This window comes from Lutzomyia longipalpis, chromosome 2 (assembly GCF_024334085.1).
Source record: "Lutzomyia longipalpis isolate SR_M1_2022 chromosome 2, ASM2433408v1".
NCBI classification, from domain to species: Eukaryota; Metazoa; Arthropoda; class Insecta; order Diptera; family Psychodidae; genus Lutzomyia; species Lutzomyia longipalpis.
In genome coordinates, this window is record NC_074708.1 from 38,586,416 (window position 1) to 38,601,440 (window position 15,025).

The 15,025-nt window shown below is 34.2% G+C and overlaps 1 protein-coding gene and 1 long non-coding RNA gene across 2 annotated transcripts; one reads left to right on the forward strand and one right to left on the reverse strand.

Moving 5' to 3' along the window:
* Positions 1 to 8: 8 nt before the first annotated feature.
* Positions 9 to 1,021, reverse strand: LOC129791392 (uncharacterized). Its single transcript, XR_008750690.1, has 4 exons — positions 889 to 1,021; positions 609 to 818; positions 329 to 538; positions 9 to 258 (listed from the first exon to the last, which is right to left on the reverse strand). It is a non-coding gene; the product is annotated as an uncharacterized LOC129791392 (long non-coding RNA).
* A 2,267-nt stretch (positions 1,022 to 3,288) lies between these two features.
* LOC129791376 (uncharacterized) lies at positions 3,289 to 6,197 on the forward strand. The gene is made up of 3 exons (XM_055829531.1): positions 3,289 to 3,454; positions 4,502 to 4,666; positions 4,736 to 6,197. Exons 2-3 carry the CDS (start codon positions 4,505 to 4,507, stop codon positions 5,279 to 5,281), a joined length of 708 nt encoding a protein of 235 aa, XP_055685506.1. The 5' UTR covers positions 3,289 to 3,454; positions 4,502 to 4,504; the 3' UTR covers positions 5,282 to 6,197.
* Positions 6,198 to 15,025: the final 8,828 nt, after the last annotated feature.

Sequence of the window (15,025 nt, forward strand, 5' to 3'; positions counted from 1 at the left end):
TGTGATCCTTGAGGAAGCTTATGAGGTTCGTCTGCTTCTTCAGCAATTCCGCCACAACGGCATTTCGCTGCGTCAACACCACGAAGCTGCAACCCTCGAAGGAACCCCGCATTGCATCCAGAAGGGATTTGGTATGATTGAAGCGCATCACTTGGGCAATGTAGGTGCCATTATTGATGGCCAGGATCCCGTATTCGACCGCCAAAAAGACACTCAGGTAGACAATGGTTGAGAAGAATCTCTGGATGCAGTGCTCACCTAACAGAATTCAATAATTTCATGAATGTTGTGCTTGACAGAGAGCTCCAAAGATTCAATAATTACTTACAGGTATTACTTCCCGAGGAAATTCAGCGATAGCCGGACGCACCCCTTCCGTGACTTTTCAAAAATTTCTCACCACGCTCAAACGCTCAAGGTCACATCCCTGCCCAAACTGTGGGGCACCACCAAAACTCACGTATTCCGGACGTACGGTGTTGATGCGTGTACAAAAATTTACAGGATTTTCTGAAGTTTTTCCGCCTTTCCCAGCTTCCTGGCAGAATTCAATAATTTCATGAATGTTGTGCTTGACAGAGAGCTCCAAAGATTCAATAATTACTTACAGGTATTACTTCCCGAGGAAATTCAGCGATAGCCGGACGCACCCCTTCCGTGACTTTTCAAAAATTTCTCACCACGCTCAAACGCTCAAGGTCACATCCCTGCCCAAACCATGGGGCACCACCAAAACTCACGTATTCCGGACGTACGGTGTTGATGCGTGTACAAAAATTTACAGGATTTTCTGAAGTTTTTCCGCCTTTCCCAGCTTCCTGGCAGAATTCAATAATTTCATGAATGTTGTGCTTGACAGAGAGCTCCAAAGATTCAATAATTACTTACAGGTATTACTTCCCGAGGAAATTCAGCGATAGCCGGACGCACCCCTTCCGTGACTTTTCAAAAATTTCTCACCACGCTCAAACACTCAAGGTCACATCCCTGCCCAAAGCGTGGGGCACCACCAAAAATTCACGTATTCCGGACGTATGGTTCGAATGCAAAAATAAAAACAAAAACATTTATTTTAAGGTTAAAATATTAAATTGAATTTCTTAGTTGAAATACTCGCGGCGCCACCTGTTCATTTAATGGCTTCTATATAAAATTATGAGAAATTGTATGGAGAATATTCAATCGCATTTTGTGGAAAAAGCAACCACATAAGCGCAGTTTTCGTCCAAAGAAACATGATTTCTTTTAATTTTTGCTATCGAATGGTGCAAAATTTAGCCGTCTTCGAATTTGTGTAAGCTTTTCCGCCATTTTTGGCTAATTTTCCTGGCCTAGTTTGCTGAAGAGTAAAATGGGTATTTTTTATGACTTTTTACTGTATAAAATTTTCTTTTCTCCTTAAAAAAAACTTAAGCGTACGATATTACCTACAATTTAATTAATAATTACATTTTGTGGATTCCAAAGTACATAACTAATACATTATGTACTATGTGGATGATGCAAAATTAGAGAGAACACCCCACATTTCCCAATATACCACCCCCTCACTTGGTGTGTGCTGAATTACAAATTCATGACGGATAAATTCTTGGTGTGCCATTAACATCGTTACACATTAATTTTACGCCATCCGAATATCGATCAATCAACTTCAAATCTCAACTCGCTTCTTTCTCAAAATTCCGCGCATCCACCCACACAAAACTTACATACTTATACTTAATGGAAATTACATCAAATAATATCTTTGTATTTTTTCTCTCTAATATTAAGTAATGTATTTCGTCTTATTCTTACTAAATTTTACCTTTTAAAATTATGTAATTTGAGCTTTTTTTTTACACGCATTAAAGAGCTTTGAGAGTTCGCTAAAAAAAAGAGCAACTTTTAAAGCTGAAAATTTTGCCATATCGCTATGGTGGTGAAGCTTTAGAAGAGGGTGAAAGCGCATCATCCTTTCCGGAAGGACATTTCACTTGGACGTGCCCTCACTGTGTGTGCTCGCGAAGGAGAGAAAGTGCCTCGTATTCCTTCTTCGTTCATCGACATTCTGCCATTGCCCTGCCGTGATAGGCCCCCATGGCACGCATGCTCGTAGCTCAACGCGCAAAACTTTCAGCAAAGATTGGAGAAAAAAATAAACTTTTCTCTCTTCTTTTTTTCCCAAAAAATCAAAATGGATTGCAAAAAAGAATTGATCAAATTAAAAGATCATTGCAAATAATATTGTTGTAATGTTGTGGTGGTAATGTACAACGTATTGGGGGAATGAAGAATGGAAAAGCATGTGGTTGTGGCAGAATTTCCGCCCCTAATTCGATTAAATCTGCGATAAAATGATAGAAATTGATGAGGATTTGTGTGTGGTGGCGCGTGGGAAACCAAACAAATGTCTCTGTCCATCATCAGGGAAGATAGAGGACGAAGAAGTAAAGCCCGGTTAGCATTCCATTGGGGTCAATAGCTACTATTAAATCCTTTCCGCATGATTATTTCCCCAAATCACCCTCTCTCCCACACTTATGAGATGAAAGAAGGATTCATCAAAATTGCAGAAATTCAATCAAGACTCGTTGATTTTGTGAGAAATTGATTTTGAGCACGTAAAAATATGATTATGAAATATATTATGTAGGTATTACAAATTAGTCCTGAACACGCAAACTCACCCTCCCACGCTCTTTCTCTATGAAAACGCAACCAAATTAATTGTGTGGAATTAATGGTGTATAATATGGAAAATTAATTATAAAATTTACGAGTTTTCCTCGATTTTCACGATGCGAGAGAAAGCTCCACGGCGAATAGCGCCAAAAAGTGAGCTTTTAGCAAGAGAGGGAGCTAAAAGAAACATGCTGTACCCCAATAAAACTTTTCTCTTGCACAGTGTGGACCCAAAAATCAACCACAATGGATCTACAGCAAGTAGTTGAAATTTATAAATTGTATATTAATTCCTTGCATTTTTAAAACAGCTAATTTCATGATAAATTACTTATTGACAAAACTTCTTGAAAAAAAATTTATCTTGAATAAAATTTTCACAAAGTCCGTTAAAAGTTCATTATGTACATATGTATGTATGTACTGTACATATTTGAAAAAGCCCGCCAACTTTGGACTAAATGTTGTACTAAAACTAAAAGCTCAAAGCTTCACAACATGTTTCTCGAGAGTGAGTATGAACATTTTATGTGTGTTTCAAGCTCACTATTGCTGTAAGTTCCGGAAAAGCTGTGGAGCTTTCGAAGAAATATGTAGCCAGCGCTGTGACACGGCCACATAGTGAACTATCTTTAGAGATAGCCGCCGCCGTTTTTCTCCGGTTCAGTACGAAAAAAAGAATTGACAATTCCAATTTTTTTCGCACGGAGAAAATGTGAAAAATTCGCGTTTTATTTTCCTGGAAAAGTGCTTGAAAAGTCAGAAAAGTGTACAATTAAAGTTCCAGGTAAACATAATTTATGTGGAAACCACGCATAAAAGCTATCTTTGGTAACGGTTGAAAGGAGCTTCGGAAAATTTCTCCGGAGAACTTGAAATATTTTGAGACGGGAAATAAAATTAAACTCCTTCCGGTTTTCCGCGCAAAAAAATATCCCCAAAATGCAATTTATTTGCGAAATGGGATCATTTTTAGCGATCACGCAACAACAACGCCATTTTGTGGTACCCCAGGCCCCCGGGCAAATGTGCTCAAAATTCAACTTTGTTTTAACTCTCATTTAATTAATCTTAATTGTCCTTAATTAATTGCTTAATTTAATTGTCTGATATTTTTTTGTTAATCTTACTAAAAATTACCGTTAATAAAGCTTTTCTGAGATTTTTTTAACATCATCGGAGGAAACGAATTATTAACTTTGAAATTTTACCTTAATTTTCTATTATAAAGAAAACGTGTTTTTCAGATTTTCTTTTGAGGAAATTTTAGTATTTGAAATCGCCTACACATTGATGAAGAATTTATCAAGATAAATTGAATAGATTTTAATCAATGGCGGTTTAAAAAAAAAGTCAAATTGGTAGCGATTACCAATTTTGTCCTCCAAGTGTTAAATGGAAATCTAGCATACTTTGTTTTGTCTAATATTGTACTGATTTCGACGAGACAATTCATTTTAGGTATAGTTTTGCTATTTTCCAAGAGAGGAAATTCTTTTATCAATATTCCGAAAATTCCAAAGCACACACTTTTGATCAAATAGAAAATAATATTAAATAATAAATGAAAACTAAATCAAATTTTATAATACACCATCAAGTTCAAGTTCATAATGTAATAATTAGTATAATTAAAAAATATGTATTGAGAGAGAGAAAAAATATATAATACACGCGACATGCACAGTTATTCTTCATTTTTTTTTTACGATTATTACATTTTACGCTTGGTGGTGATCACGAAAGAGACATTGCGAGAAGAAGCGCAGCATTTTGTTAAATTTTCTTCTTTTAGAGAAAGATTTTTTTTAAAGTATAAAAAAAATATTTACAGATCATGGCTCTCAATATTGCACTGCCTCTGTCAGTTGTGGGTGAATTCATGGATTCACTGGATATTCTATCCTCACCAGAAGAACCCCCAGCTAAGTTGCTCATTTCCCCCATATCAAGTGAATCAAGTGGAATTAGTTCCATGGGATCTTCTGATGAAATCAAGGTGAGGAAAACTTATGCATAATTTTGCATAAAAACTATTACTATATAGCAATTGTTGTTGTTGATGCAGAAATCTCCAGAGAAACAACAAACGACGACGTATCAAGACTGCAAAATAATGTACGGTGGACGCAATATAATTGACATGGGCTCAAATTTGACAAATGGATCTCTCAAGATCCGTTTCACCGAGTTGCCTGAAAATAACTTTCCAATGTTCCTATCGAATCGCTCTCAGTACCACCGTCTGGGTGCACATGGACACATTCAAGAGTACACATTAATACGCTGCAGTTGCTGTGGCCTCATGATACCTGATCAACCGGAACTTGTGCCAATTCCTGGACCAAATTCAATCTGTCGCGCCATAATTGCCGCCCAAATGAAACTTTTGGGTACACAAACTACGAATACTAATCTAAACAACGATGCACGCATTTACAGTAATACCAACAACAGCAACAGCTGCGGACTTGCAACAACAACAAATGGGCACATCAACAACGCTGGTGTTGTCGTCCAAAATGCTCTCATGTACCGGCAGTCTTATACCCAGAATAGCAATGCCCATTTCAAGTACTACAGCAACAACAACAATTGCCAGGCAATCATGTAAGCCCCATGTTGATTTTTTTTAAACATTTAAGTCCAGACAACTTGCGCGCAAGTAATTTATTTTGACTGAACTTTGGATAACAATTTAATTAAGGTATATTGTACCCTCTTTTTTCTCTTCAAAAAAATCCTTTAACGTCCTCGAGTAAAATCATCCTTAATTATTGATCATTAAACACAACCACTTAATATTTTGCAAAGAAAACAAACAAAAACCCTAAACGCACATAAATTGTATTGGATAGTGCCACCTTTTACTCGGGTAAATATTTTTTTTTAAAAAGAAATTGTGTTTAAAAGAAAAAGGATTAGAGGGATGTAAAAGAGTTAAAAGGTTATTATTTATATAATGTAATATTATTATCGATTGATTGTCTCCACCACCTCCGTTGTGCTTATACTGTGTTCCTATTAGAAAATAAATATTTGTATATTTTAATTTAAAAAAAAAAACCTCACAGATGCCTCACTGTTGCATCTCTTGCTCAACATTTATTATTATTATTATTATTGAATATTCTGTTTTGTTGTTAAAGTCACACACACACATTAGAGGATACATACATATAATTACGTTAAAAGTGGTAGTTAAAAAAAAGGTTTCACTATAAAACTAAAAAAAAAAGAGAATATAAAATGTCCAAATTAATCATGCGTAAAAATACAATCAAGGTATAGGCTAAAAGAATAATTTAGGAGAAGAAGAAGAAAAAAACACTCAAGAACCACTTTTACACCAAAAAAAATTAATAAAGTTCTAGTTTATCTTGTTTATTCACAAGAATTTTAAAGGGGGAAAGAGAAACATTTTTTTTAATATTATATATTAGATATACTCAATACACGCTTATAATTTGTTTTTATTCTTTAATTTTTAAATTTCAATAAATTCCCATCATTAGTTTTTTTTTTATTAATTTGTTGCTTTTCTCTTAATCTTCACAATTCACAAAAAAAAAATCAATTGAACTAAAGTATTTAAATTTTAATGAATTATCAATTGAATACACCTCTAAAATAATAATTAATTTACTTACTAGATATTTTTTTTATATATAAGAAGAAAGAAATAATGAAAAACGTGGCAATTATATGGATAATTATTCTAAAACAAAAAGAAAAAAAATAATGAAATTCAACTTGTTGTGAAATTTTATGCTTATTATCTAATTAATGATAAAATATTTTACAAAATATGGTATAGCAATGAAACCATAAAATATTTTTAAAGAAATGATTTTTTGAAACTAATGCTTCCGTCACCTAAAAGATATGCATAAATCAGATTTAATGAGAATGAAAAAAAAGATTTAAAAAAATCTATATTTTTTGTAAAAAAAAACATCACTTTTTGTGCATTGATGAAAAAATGAAAGAGATCAATTTTGCAAATGAAAGCCTTTAATTTAAAAAATAAAATAAAAATATAAGATTGCAAATTGTGCATATTAAACTTTCAATTGTGGGAAGAAAAAAAAGAGAAGTTTTTGAATAGGGAATAGATTTTTTTTAAATGGAAAAGGTGCGCAAAAAGTTAATCTATAGATTATGTAGTTTTTTAGCTATATATGTGGGAAAATCACTCCAATAGTAGAGAAAATTATCCATACCAAGGTTAAAAAAAATTCAAAGTGAGTAGGAGAGAGAGAGAGAGAAAATTACACACACAAATTGAAAAATGGAAAAACACAAAATTCAATGTTATAAAATTTTCCACTTAAATATCTTGCAAAGTTTCAATATAATATTATGCCAATGAAATGTATGTTTAATGGTAAAACTAAAAGAAAAGTAAAAGAACTTTAAAATCGTCCATAAAATATTGTGTATAAAAATCATTTCGATGAAGAAGAAAAAAAAAGTTAAAGACAAATGGCAATTCCTTTGATGTTTTCCAAAAGAAATTAATCATGAAAAAGTGGAAATATTTTTAAAAAAAAATGTTTTCAGTTAAATTTATTATTTTAAAACAAAATTCGAAGAATAATCATCACCGTATGTTGCATAAAATAGTACAAACGTGTGCCTTAAGTTGTAAAGAGAAAAAATAAAAGAGAATAAAGAACTATCTCTTTTGTCAGTACTAGAAAAAAAAACAATTTTATAGTTGATCACAAAATTAACAAAAAAAATGATGAAAGAACCAACAGATTAATGACTTTAAAAGAAAATAAAGCTCTACTAAAAAACAATCTTTAACGAAAAACAAAAGAACTATTAATATTGGATTTTTTTTTATCTCAATACCAGTATGATGGAACTATTTAATTGTCTTGAATGAAATATGAAATCTATGTATTTTAAGTATATAAATTTGAGACTGTTTTTTCCAATGTGATAAATTACTGTATAATGTAATAAATATTTTTGAAAAATTCCAACAATTTTTGTTGTTGCATCACAACGCAATGCAATTTGCACTCACAATATAAATAAAAATTCTTCAATATTTGAATCAATAGGGTGAATGGGGGTAATTGTGAGAAATGGGGTGGTTTTTATGAACTTTTCTTCATTGGAAGAATTTTTTTAAAGAAAATCGTTAATTTATTTTTTTTATTTTGGGTAAGAATTTATAAAATTTCTCGTATATTTTTTTTGTCATTGCAATGGACAATTTTGTCCTTGTTATTAGTCACACACACAACACGACTTTTCCAATCAACCCACCCACAACTCATTGTAATCACAGAGAGAATGTGGAGAAGAGAAAGATTCTCACACAGGGTATTGTTTAATGTGCATTATTACTAAATGGGAACTTCATCCCTCATCATTCCTTCATTTGCCACCACCCACCACATCTCATCCCACCAAAATGTATTCAATACAGTCGCAATATTCTCTTTTGCCACCTCTCTCTCAGCACCCACCCCTTTATTATAGTGAACACACACACACACACACACACTCATTCATAATATTGAAACTGAAAAGCGAATAGCTTTTGTTTTACATTGTTTAGTGATTCCATTATTTGACTTCTTTTGTCTCTTTGGACAGATATTAAAAACCTTTGTGTGATACACGTTCAAGCAGCAACAAAAGCTCCACCACATACATACATGTACATAGCACAAGGGGGTAGTTTGAGGAGCGAAAACTCCCAAAAAAAAAAGAGAATGAGATATTTGGGTGAGAATTGCATGCATTGAGTGAAAAATATTTTAAGGTAATTCACTAGGCCTCTCTCTTCATCAAATTCATTATATTACTGATGAATTAAGGGACAATCATCGGAAAAAAATCCTTAAAACAAGCAGTTAAATAATGATTTTCCGGGTTTTCGTCGGTTAAATTGGGGTTTCTCATCTAGAAAAACTCACGTTTTCCAGAGTTTTCGGCTCCGTTCGGAGCCTTATTAAGTGGCTACAGAGAAAAGTAATTTCTTTACAAACATTTTCTACAAAAACAAGACAATTTTCCACTTAATCAAGCGTGAGGAAAATTGTCTTGTTTTTGTAGAAATAAATTTTGTTTGTAAATAAATTCCTTTTCTCTGTAGCCACTGAAGAAGACACCGAACGGAGCCGAAAGCTCTGGAAAACATGAGTTTTTCTAGGGGAGAAACCCCGACGAAAAACCCGAAAAATTATTATTATCGTCACACGTCGGAAAATCACTCCTTTTCAAGCAGTTAAACCCTTTAACGTCCAACGTGAAACATAAAAACATTGAAACATGTGCTCTTTTATCGCGATTTTTATTCTATGAATTTTTTTAGAGGACTTTTCTCACTCAGAACGTCTTCTTTGACCCCTTATGCGTGAATTTGATGCATTTGTAACATGGAAAAACAATTACATTCATAAATAATTGAAAAAATAAAATGTTTTACGTTTGGGTCAGCGTATGACCCAAAAAACCTTAAAGGGTTAACCATTTAGGTGATTGGTGGTTAATTTAATGCAAAAAAGCAATTTTTCTTATATGCCAATTTTTATTTACTTATTTTTTAATTTAAACAGTACTGCAATACCTATATGTACATAATAATGTCTATCGTACAATTGTTAATCAATGTAGTGTAATTGGTGATATTTCTGGTCAATTCGACTCAATCGTCCATTGTTTTAAAATCTATTCATACAAATGCATGTCCCTATACCACACATCCCCACTTAGTAGCATGGAACAACGGTGTACATTTATAATTATTCATCACATACAGATTTATCCGAAAAATGTGTATTACCTACGTACCAAATAAGTATTGTTTAGTAAATCGTATATAGCGCAATAATTAATAATTAACTATATTCATTCTATTATCTGCATGTTTTATAAATTTAATAGAACAATGAAGATAATGTCGATCAAATTAATTTTAATTAAATTTAATAAATTATCTCATGTTGTTGAGCATGAACAATTGGTAAAATGCAAATGCGGTGTATGAGCATTTGAGCACCTCATTTCCACCCCCTCCCCTCTCCACATTTTAGCTCAGTAATTGTCGTTTGGTCAATGCAATATTTTTTAAACAAAAATTTCGATTTTTAAAAAGAAAAAGATATTTAAAATCAAAAAAATATTAACATAAAAAAGGAAGAGATTTGCATTTTGTATATATGGGGTGTTGAATGAAATGTTGAAGAGATAGAAGAGCATCTCACCGAAAGGAATAAAATAAAAGAGCCACATTGCATTATTGTCTAACAATTGTTCTGTCTATTGTTTCATTTCTTTTGTACAATATTGTGTATTCACGAGCCAACCCCTTAATTCACAGATTCACACCACCCACAATCACTCTCTCTCTCACTTATCCACTTCATTCCCTACTCCCCTGCATAGTCCCATTGGGTATCTATCCCACATAGTTAAAATAGGGGAGGTTGGCTCATCATGGACACAGTATCCAAATGAATCAACATGTGTGTGAGTGAACCCAGCACTTCTTCACCAAAAAAATAAAAAAAAAACTATCAAGATGCTATTCCTAAAAATTATTTAATATTACGGAAACTGATTATTGTCCATGTGGCAGAATAATTCCCACAAAAGAAAAAAATATATATTTTCAAGGAAAGAGGAGGTATAGGTGGAAATTGTGAATGTGGTGGGCCTTAAAGTCCTCCGAGGGGGGAGTCCCTTCATTCTTTGTAAAACGCAACAATAGTACTTTGCTTTTTGAATAGAAGAAACTAGACAATGGAAAGAAAAGCACCAAACTCACAGAGGAGCAGGCCCACACCTTTCCATCATCACCCACCCACATCACCATTCCCAACCACTTTTCGTATTCCACACACACACAGATATTTCAAAAAGTGTGAAAAGAACGAGTGGTGTCTTTGTATTTTTCACCCCCCACCCACACAAGCATTATAAACTGTACTGAAGCCTCCCTCCGCCATTGAATGTTGAATATGAACGATGGAAAATACACGAAACACACGCGGACTTTTCCTAAATCCTATCATACCTGTAACATACCAGCATCCTGCTTTTCTACGATTTTTTTCTTGTCGTGTTGCTACACCTAAAACTACACAGAGGTGTTAACAAAAAATAAAAGAAACAGAAAAGCAATAAATTTTAGCAAAAGAATTTTTTATGTTAAAAATTGAATAAATAAAACTTAGTCTGAGGAGTTATTTTTTTTATTTAAATTTAAATACAAAATTAATTCGCATTGAAAGCTTTCGCATTTTTGTTAAAAATTTATCAATGCCCTATTCGGTATAGGGGTAAAATCTAAAACTCTGTACAACGCAGAAAAATCTAAGAAATGTTTAAGGGTAACGTACAATAAAAACCTACATACATATATATTCATTCTTTGTTGAATAAACTCTTTCACCTTCTCCCAAAAGCATTTTCCTTACTCTGTATCAACAAAGCTTTCCCAACCACAATCAACACGCGATTCTGTCGCCAATCATTCCGCATGCCTATTGTATGTATAAAATAGAGAAATGGTAACTACAACAAAAGAACCCGAAGAATGTCATATGTATACATATATGCATTAAGATGTTTTTAAAAAAAACTGAGGAACAACAATAACTAAATCCGTATGAGCTCAAAACAACCCGCTTGCAACCACACAATAGAATTGAAGGAACTAAAAAAAAGATCATTCCTTTTCAATCTTTAAACCCTCCTGCTAAAGTACAGTGGTTAAAGCTCACGTAAGGGTGCAAAAACGAACTACCTATACGATAGTATACCTACATTTTCATAAGATTGTCATTTTCACGTGCTTTCAGGAGTAACAATGATGAAAAAGAGAAACTCCTTTTCTTTTACTAGAGTGGCAGAAAATGTTGAGCTCAACAATTACCATGAAAGCAAAAGCTCTCGACATCCTTTGGTATTTTTATCCAACAAAAATATTGTGTACAAGGCAGAAATAATAAAAGCTCCCCGTAGACAAATGGGATAAAAGCTCAGTGAAAAAGGACTTTTACCCCAGCTAAAGTCATCGTTTTTCTTCAACAACAATAATAATAATAATTTGCAAAGGCGCGTATTCTTGTTGAGCTTTCCTTATACTAATATGTATGTATGTATGCCAGTAAGCATCCTCAGCAACTTTGCTGTTGCCCATTCTTTTCCGCCTTTTGTGCTTTATGTTGCTCTATCACCAAAACAATGTCCAAGTGGATTTTCTGTTCGTTTGAGATTTTGTTTCTTTGTCCTGCCACACTGTATTTTTTCTTGTTTACCTCACACAACACTTTCTGCACATTCACACAAATAAATGTTTGGGAAGAGCGGGAGCTTTTTATTCATCCCCTTTCCCTTCTCCAGCTCAATGTATAATATGCGAAAATACACACAGAGGACAACAATGAGAAAACCATACAATGTTTCCCATCATTACTTTTCTATTGTAATTGCTGCTGGTGGTGGACAATGAAGAACAAAAAAATGTACATATATAATAATTCATTCTCTGAAGGAAAATGGAAAGTTTTTTGAAGTTAAGACATATGTACATAAAAACATCAATAACCAACACGTGGAAAACCATAAGAGTGGTGAGATGGTGTTCTTTATTTTAATACATTTTGAGGTTTGCGATGAAGTGAAAAAGTCTTTTGAGTTCGCTTCCGTGCATCTTCTAAAAGAAAATCCACCAGAGTGTGGAATTTATTTATTTTATTAGGGGATCTTTTCACCAATCTCATCATATATATAGGCCAAACTTGATGGTGTGGTATTCATGAAAAGAAGTGCGAAGAGTGGTATTTTCGTCCTGCAAACACACTGCTGCTGCTAGTGTAAAAGGATAACACAATGGGCGAGAGGAAAAATCCATTGAATACACTTTTATGTTGTGGTCGGACTCCCATCCACAACCACCCTCCACCCTCTCTCTCTCTCTCTCCCACCTAAATATTTTACTCTCAGTCCACGCAAGTTTGCTATATATGATGGGTACTCTCAACCAACCAATTCTTCATATTGAATCCCGCACAATGTTATGTCCCTCGCTGTCACCTTCACACACAACTCCCCAATATATCCGTAAACATTTTCATTCGATCGACGCGCATCACCATGGGAGATGTGATATGAATGGATAAGAAACTATATATAGCAAACACCACAGAATTACATTTTTTTTCCTCTATGGTTTTTGAGGGATAATTTTTTTTTAAGACTCTACCCACCCTTTATGTTGAAATATATTGAATGGAAAGTTTTTATTGAGAAAGATTATGTTGGGAGATAAAAGAATTTTCTCGAGAAAAAAATAATCCTCTTTTTTTCTCTATATCACTATTGATGATAGAGAATTTTTAGAAGGTAAAATAAAGCAGCAGATATATGTAGGTGAGAGCTTTTGGAAATCAAAATTTTATCAAAGCTTGTATTGCAAATAATATGATACACATATAAGACATTCAGCATAGAAATATTGCGGCAGCAGTGGGTGTGTATGCAGAGGGGAAGAGGGGGGGGGTGTAGTAGTGAGTGATATTCTGGGTAAGAGACAGAGAAAACTCCCCAGCTTCCCAGCATAAAGCCACCTATATTTGCCATTCGAAATTAACGCTATTCATACAGATTTTCAAAAGACAGTATTGTGGCAACAATTTAGCTCTTATTCACAACATTTTCAAAGCTCCCGCTTTAGTTGCTGGCTTCCCTGTGCTTTTGGCTCTGCCAGGCCACCACCATCAAGTAACACACGCTATATAACCTACTCCTTCTACCACCACCCTCGCGGCCAAATAATAATATTTTATATATGAAATGAAGAATTGAGAGAAAATAAAACTCCAAACGCCCACAATCATAGCACCAATTCACACTCACCATGCGGAAGTGAAGATACTTTTTTTTTCATGTTGATAAAGGGAGTCCAAAGGAAAGATTTGGGCATGCTGATGACCCATATCCATCCCCAAGGCCAGCAGCATCTTAGGGGGAGAGGGAGAGAGAGAGATCTTGGGTAGAGATTTGCAATGAAATTCCTTATGCGAAGACAATGGTTACGGGATGTATATTTGAGTGAGATCTCACAGGGAAAATTGCACCCACACCACATGCACATTAGCTTTTGAGGAAACCACCCCCATTCCATATCTAAGAAAAGTCATCATTGTCTTGCGTGAGGGAGTCTCCTCGTGTACAACACATAGCCCCAACACAGTGTGGATGGACAATTGAAATACCTTCCCCACCAAGCACTTCAGATGCTCACTGGAGCTTTATTATGCATACCACATAATAGAGGGAATTACACTACAAAGACAATTGACTTCATTGTCTTTATTGTACGCAGAGGCTACACTGGACCCAAACTCTCCTTTTATCTCTCACTCTCTTCAACCCAAACCATGGGATCCATATATACCTTGTCTCCTCCTGCTATATAGCACTCATACTGTGCGGGGAGAGGAAGGGGGCGACACAAACGACAAGAAAGTGGATAAGATCGCTTTTCAACTGATTACAATTGAATGACCCACCCATTCATATACCATTATCCACCAGATGTGCAATGGGGATTGTTTAAAATGAGGATGTGCAAGGATACACACACATACTCTATATGCATGCAGCAACAATGATCATCCTCAAATGACCAAATGCACACACTACATAAATCTAAAGCTTTCGGTTTACATGAAGAAAATCTTTTAAATTCCTTTTGCGGTAATGAAGATCATTAATAAACGTTAAGAAGAATGAGAAATAATTTTAACGGTTGTGGTGTAAAGAAATTTCGTCGGAAAAGCGATCGGGAAGGCGCAAGAAAAATGCAACTTTTCTATGATCAATGACGTTTCGAAGAATTTATATTCATCTTCAGGTTTCTCCAATGGCTTTTCCGACGAATTTTCTTCGAATTTTCTTTAGGAGTAATTTTCTCCTTCCGGGAGCATCAATAGGGGATGCGAGTTTAAAAGAAAAGAATCCTTTCCCAAAGCTTTCGGCGTTTCACTACGCCTTCCTCAATGGTACTAAGGGTGAAACGTCGAAGGCTTTGGGAAAGGATTCTTTTCTTTTAAACCCGCATCCCTATTGACGCCCTTGGAAGGACAAAATTACTCCTAAAGAAAATTCTACAAAAATTCCGTCAAAATTTCATTAATTGAATTTTCTTCGCTTTTCTTCGATTTCGTAATTTTTATAAAGCATTTTTTTAAGATAATGCATAATTTCTTTAATTCAAAAGATTTCTTGTATGATGAAAACGAAAATGTTAACGTTAAATAAAAGCATATTGAATTTGCAATACTTTTATTTTAGTCCTATTAGATTTAATGAGTTTATTAGTCCC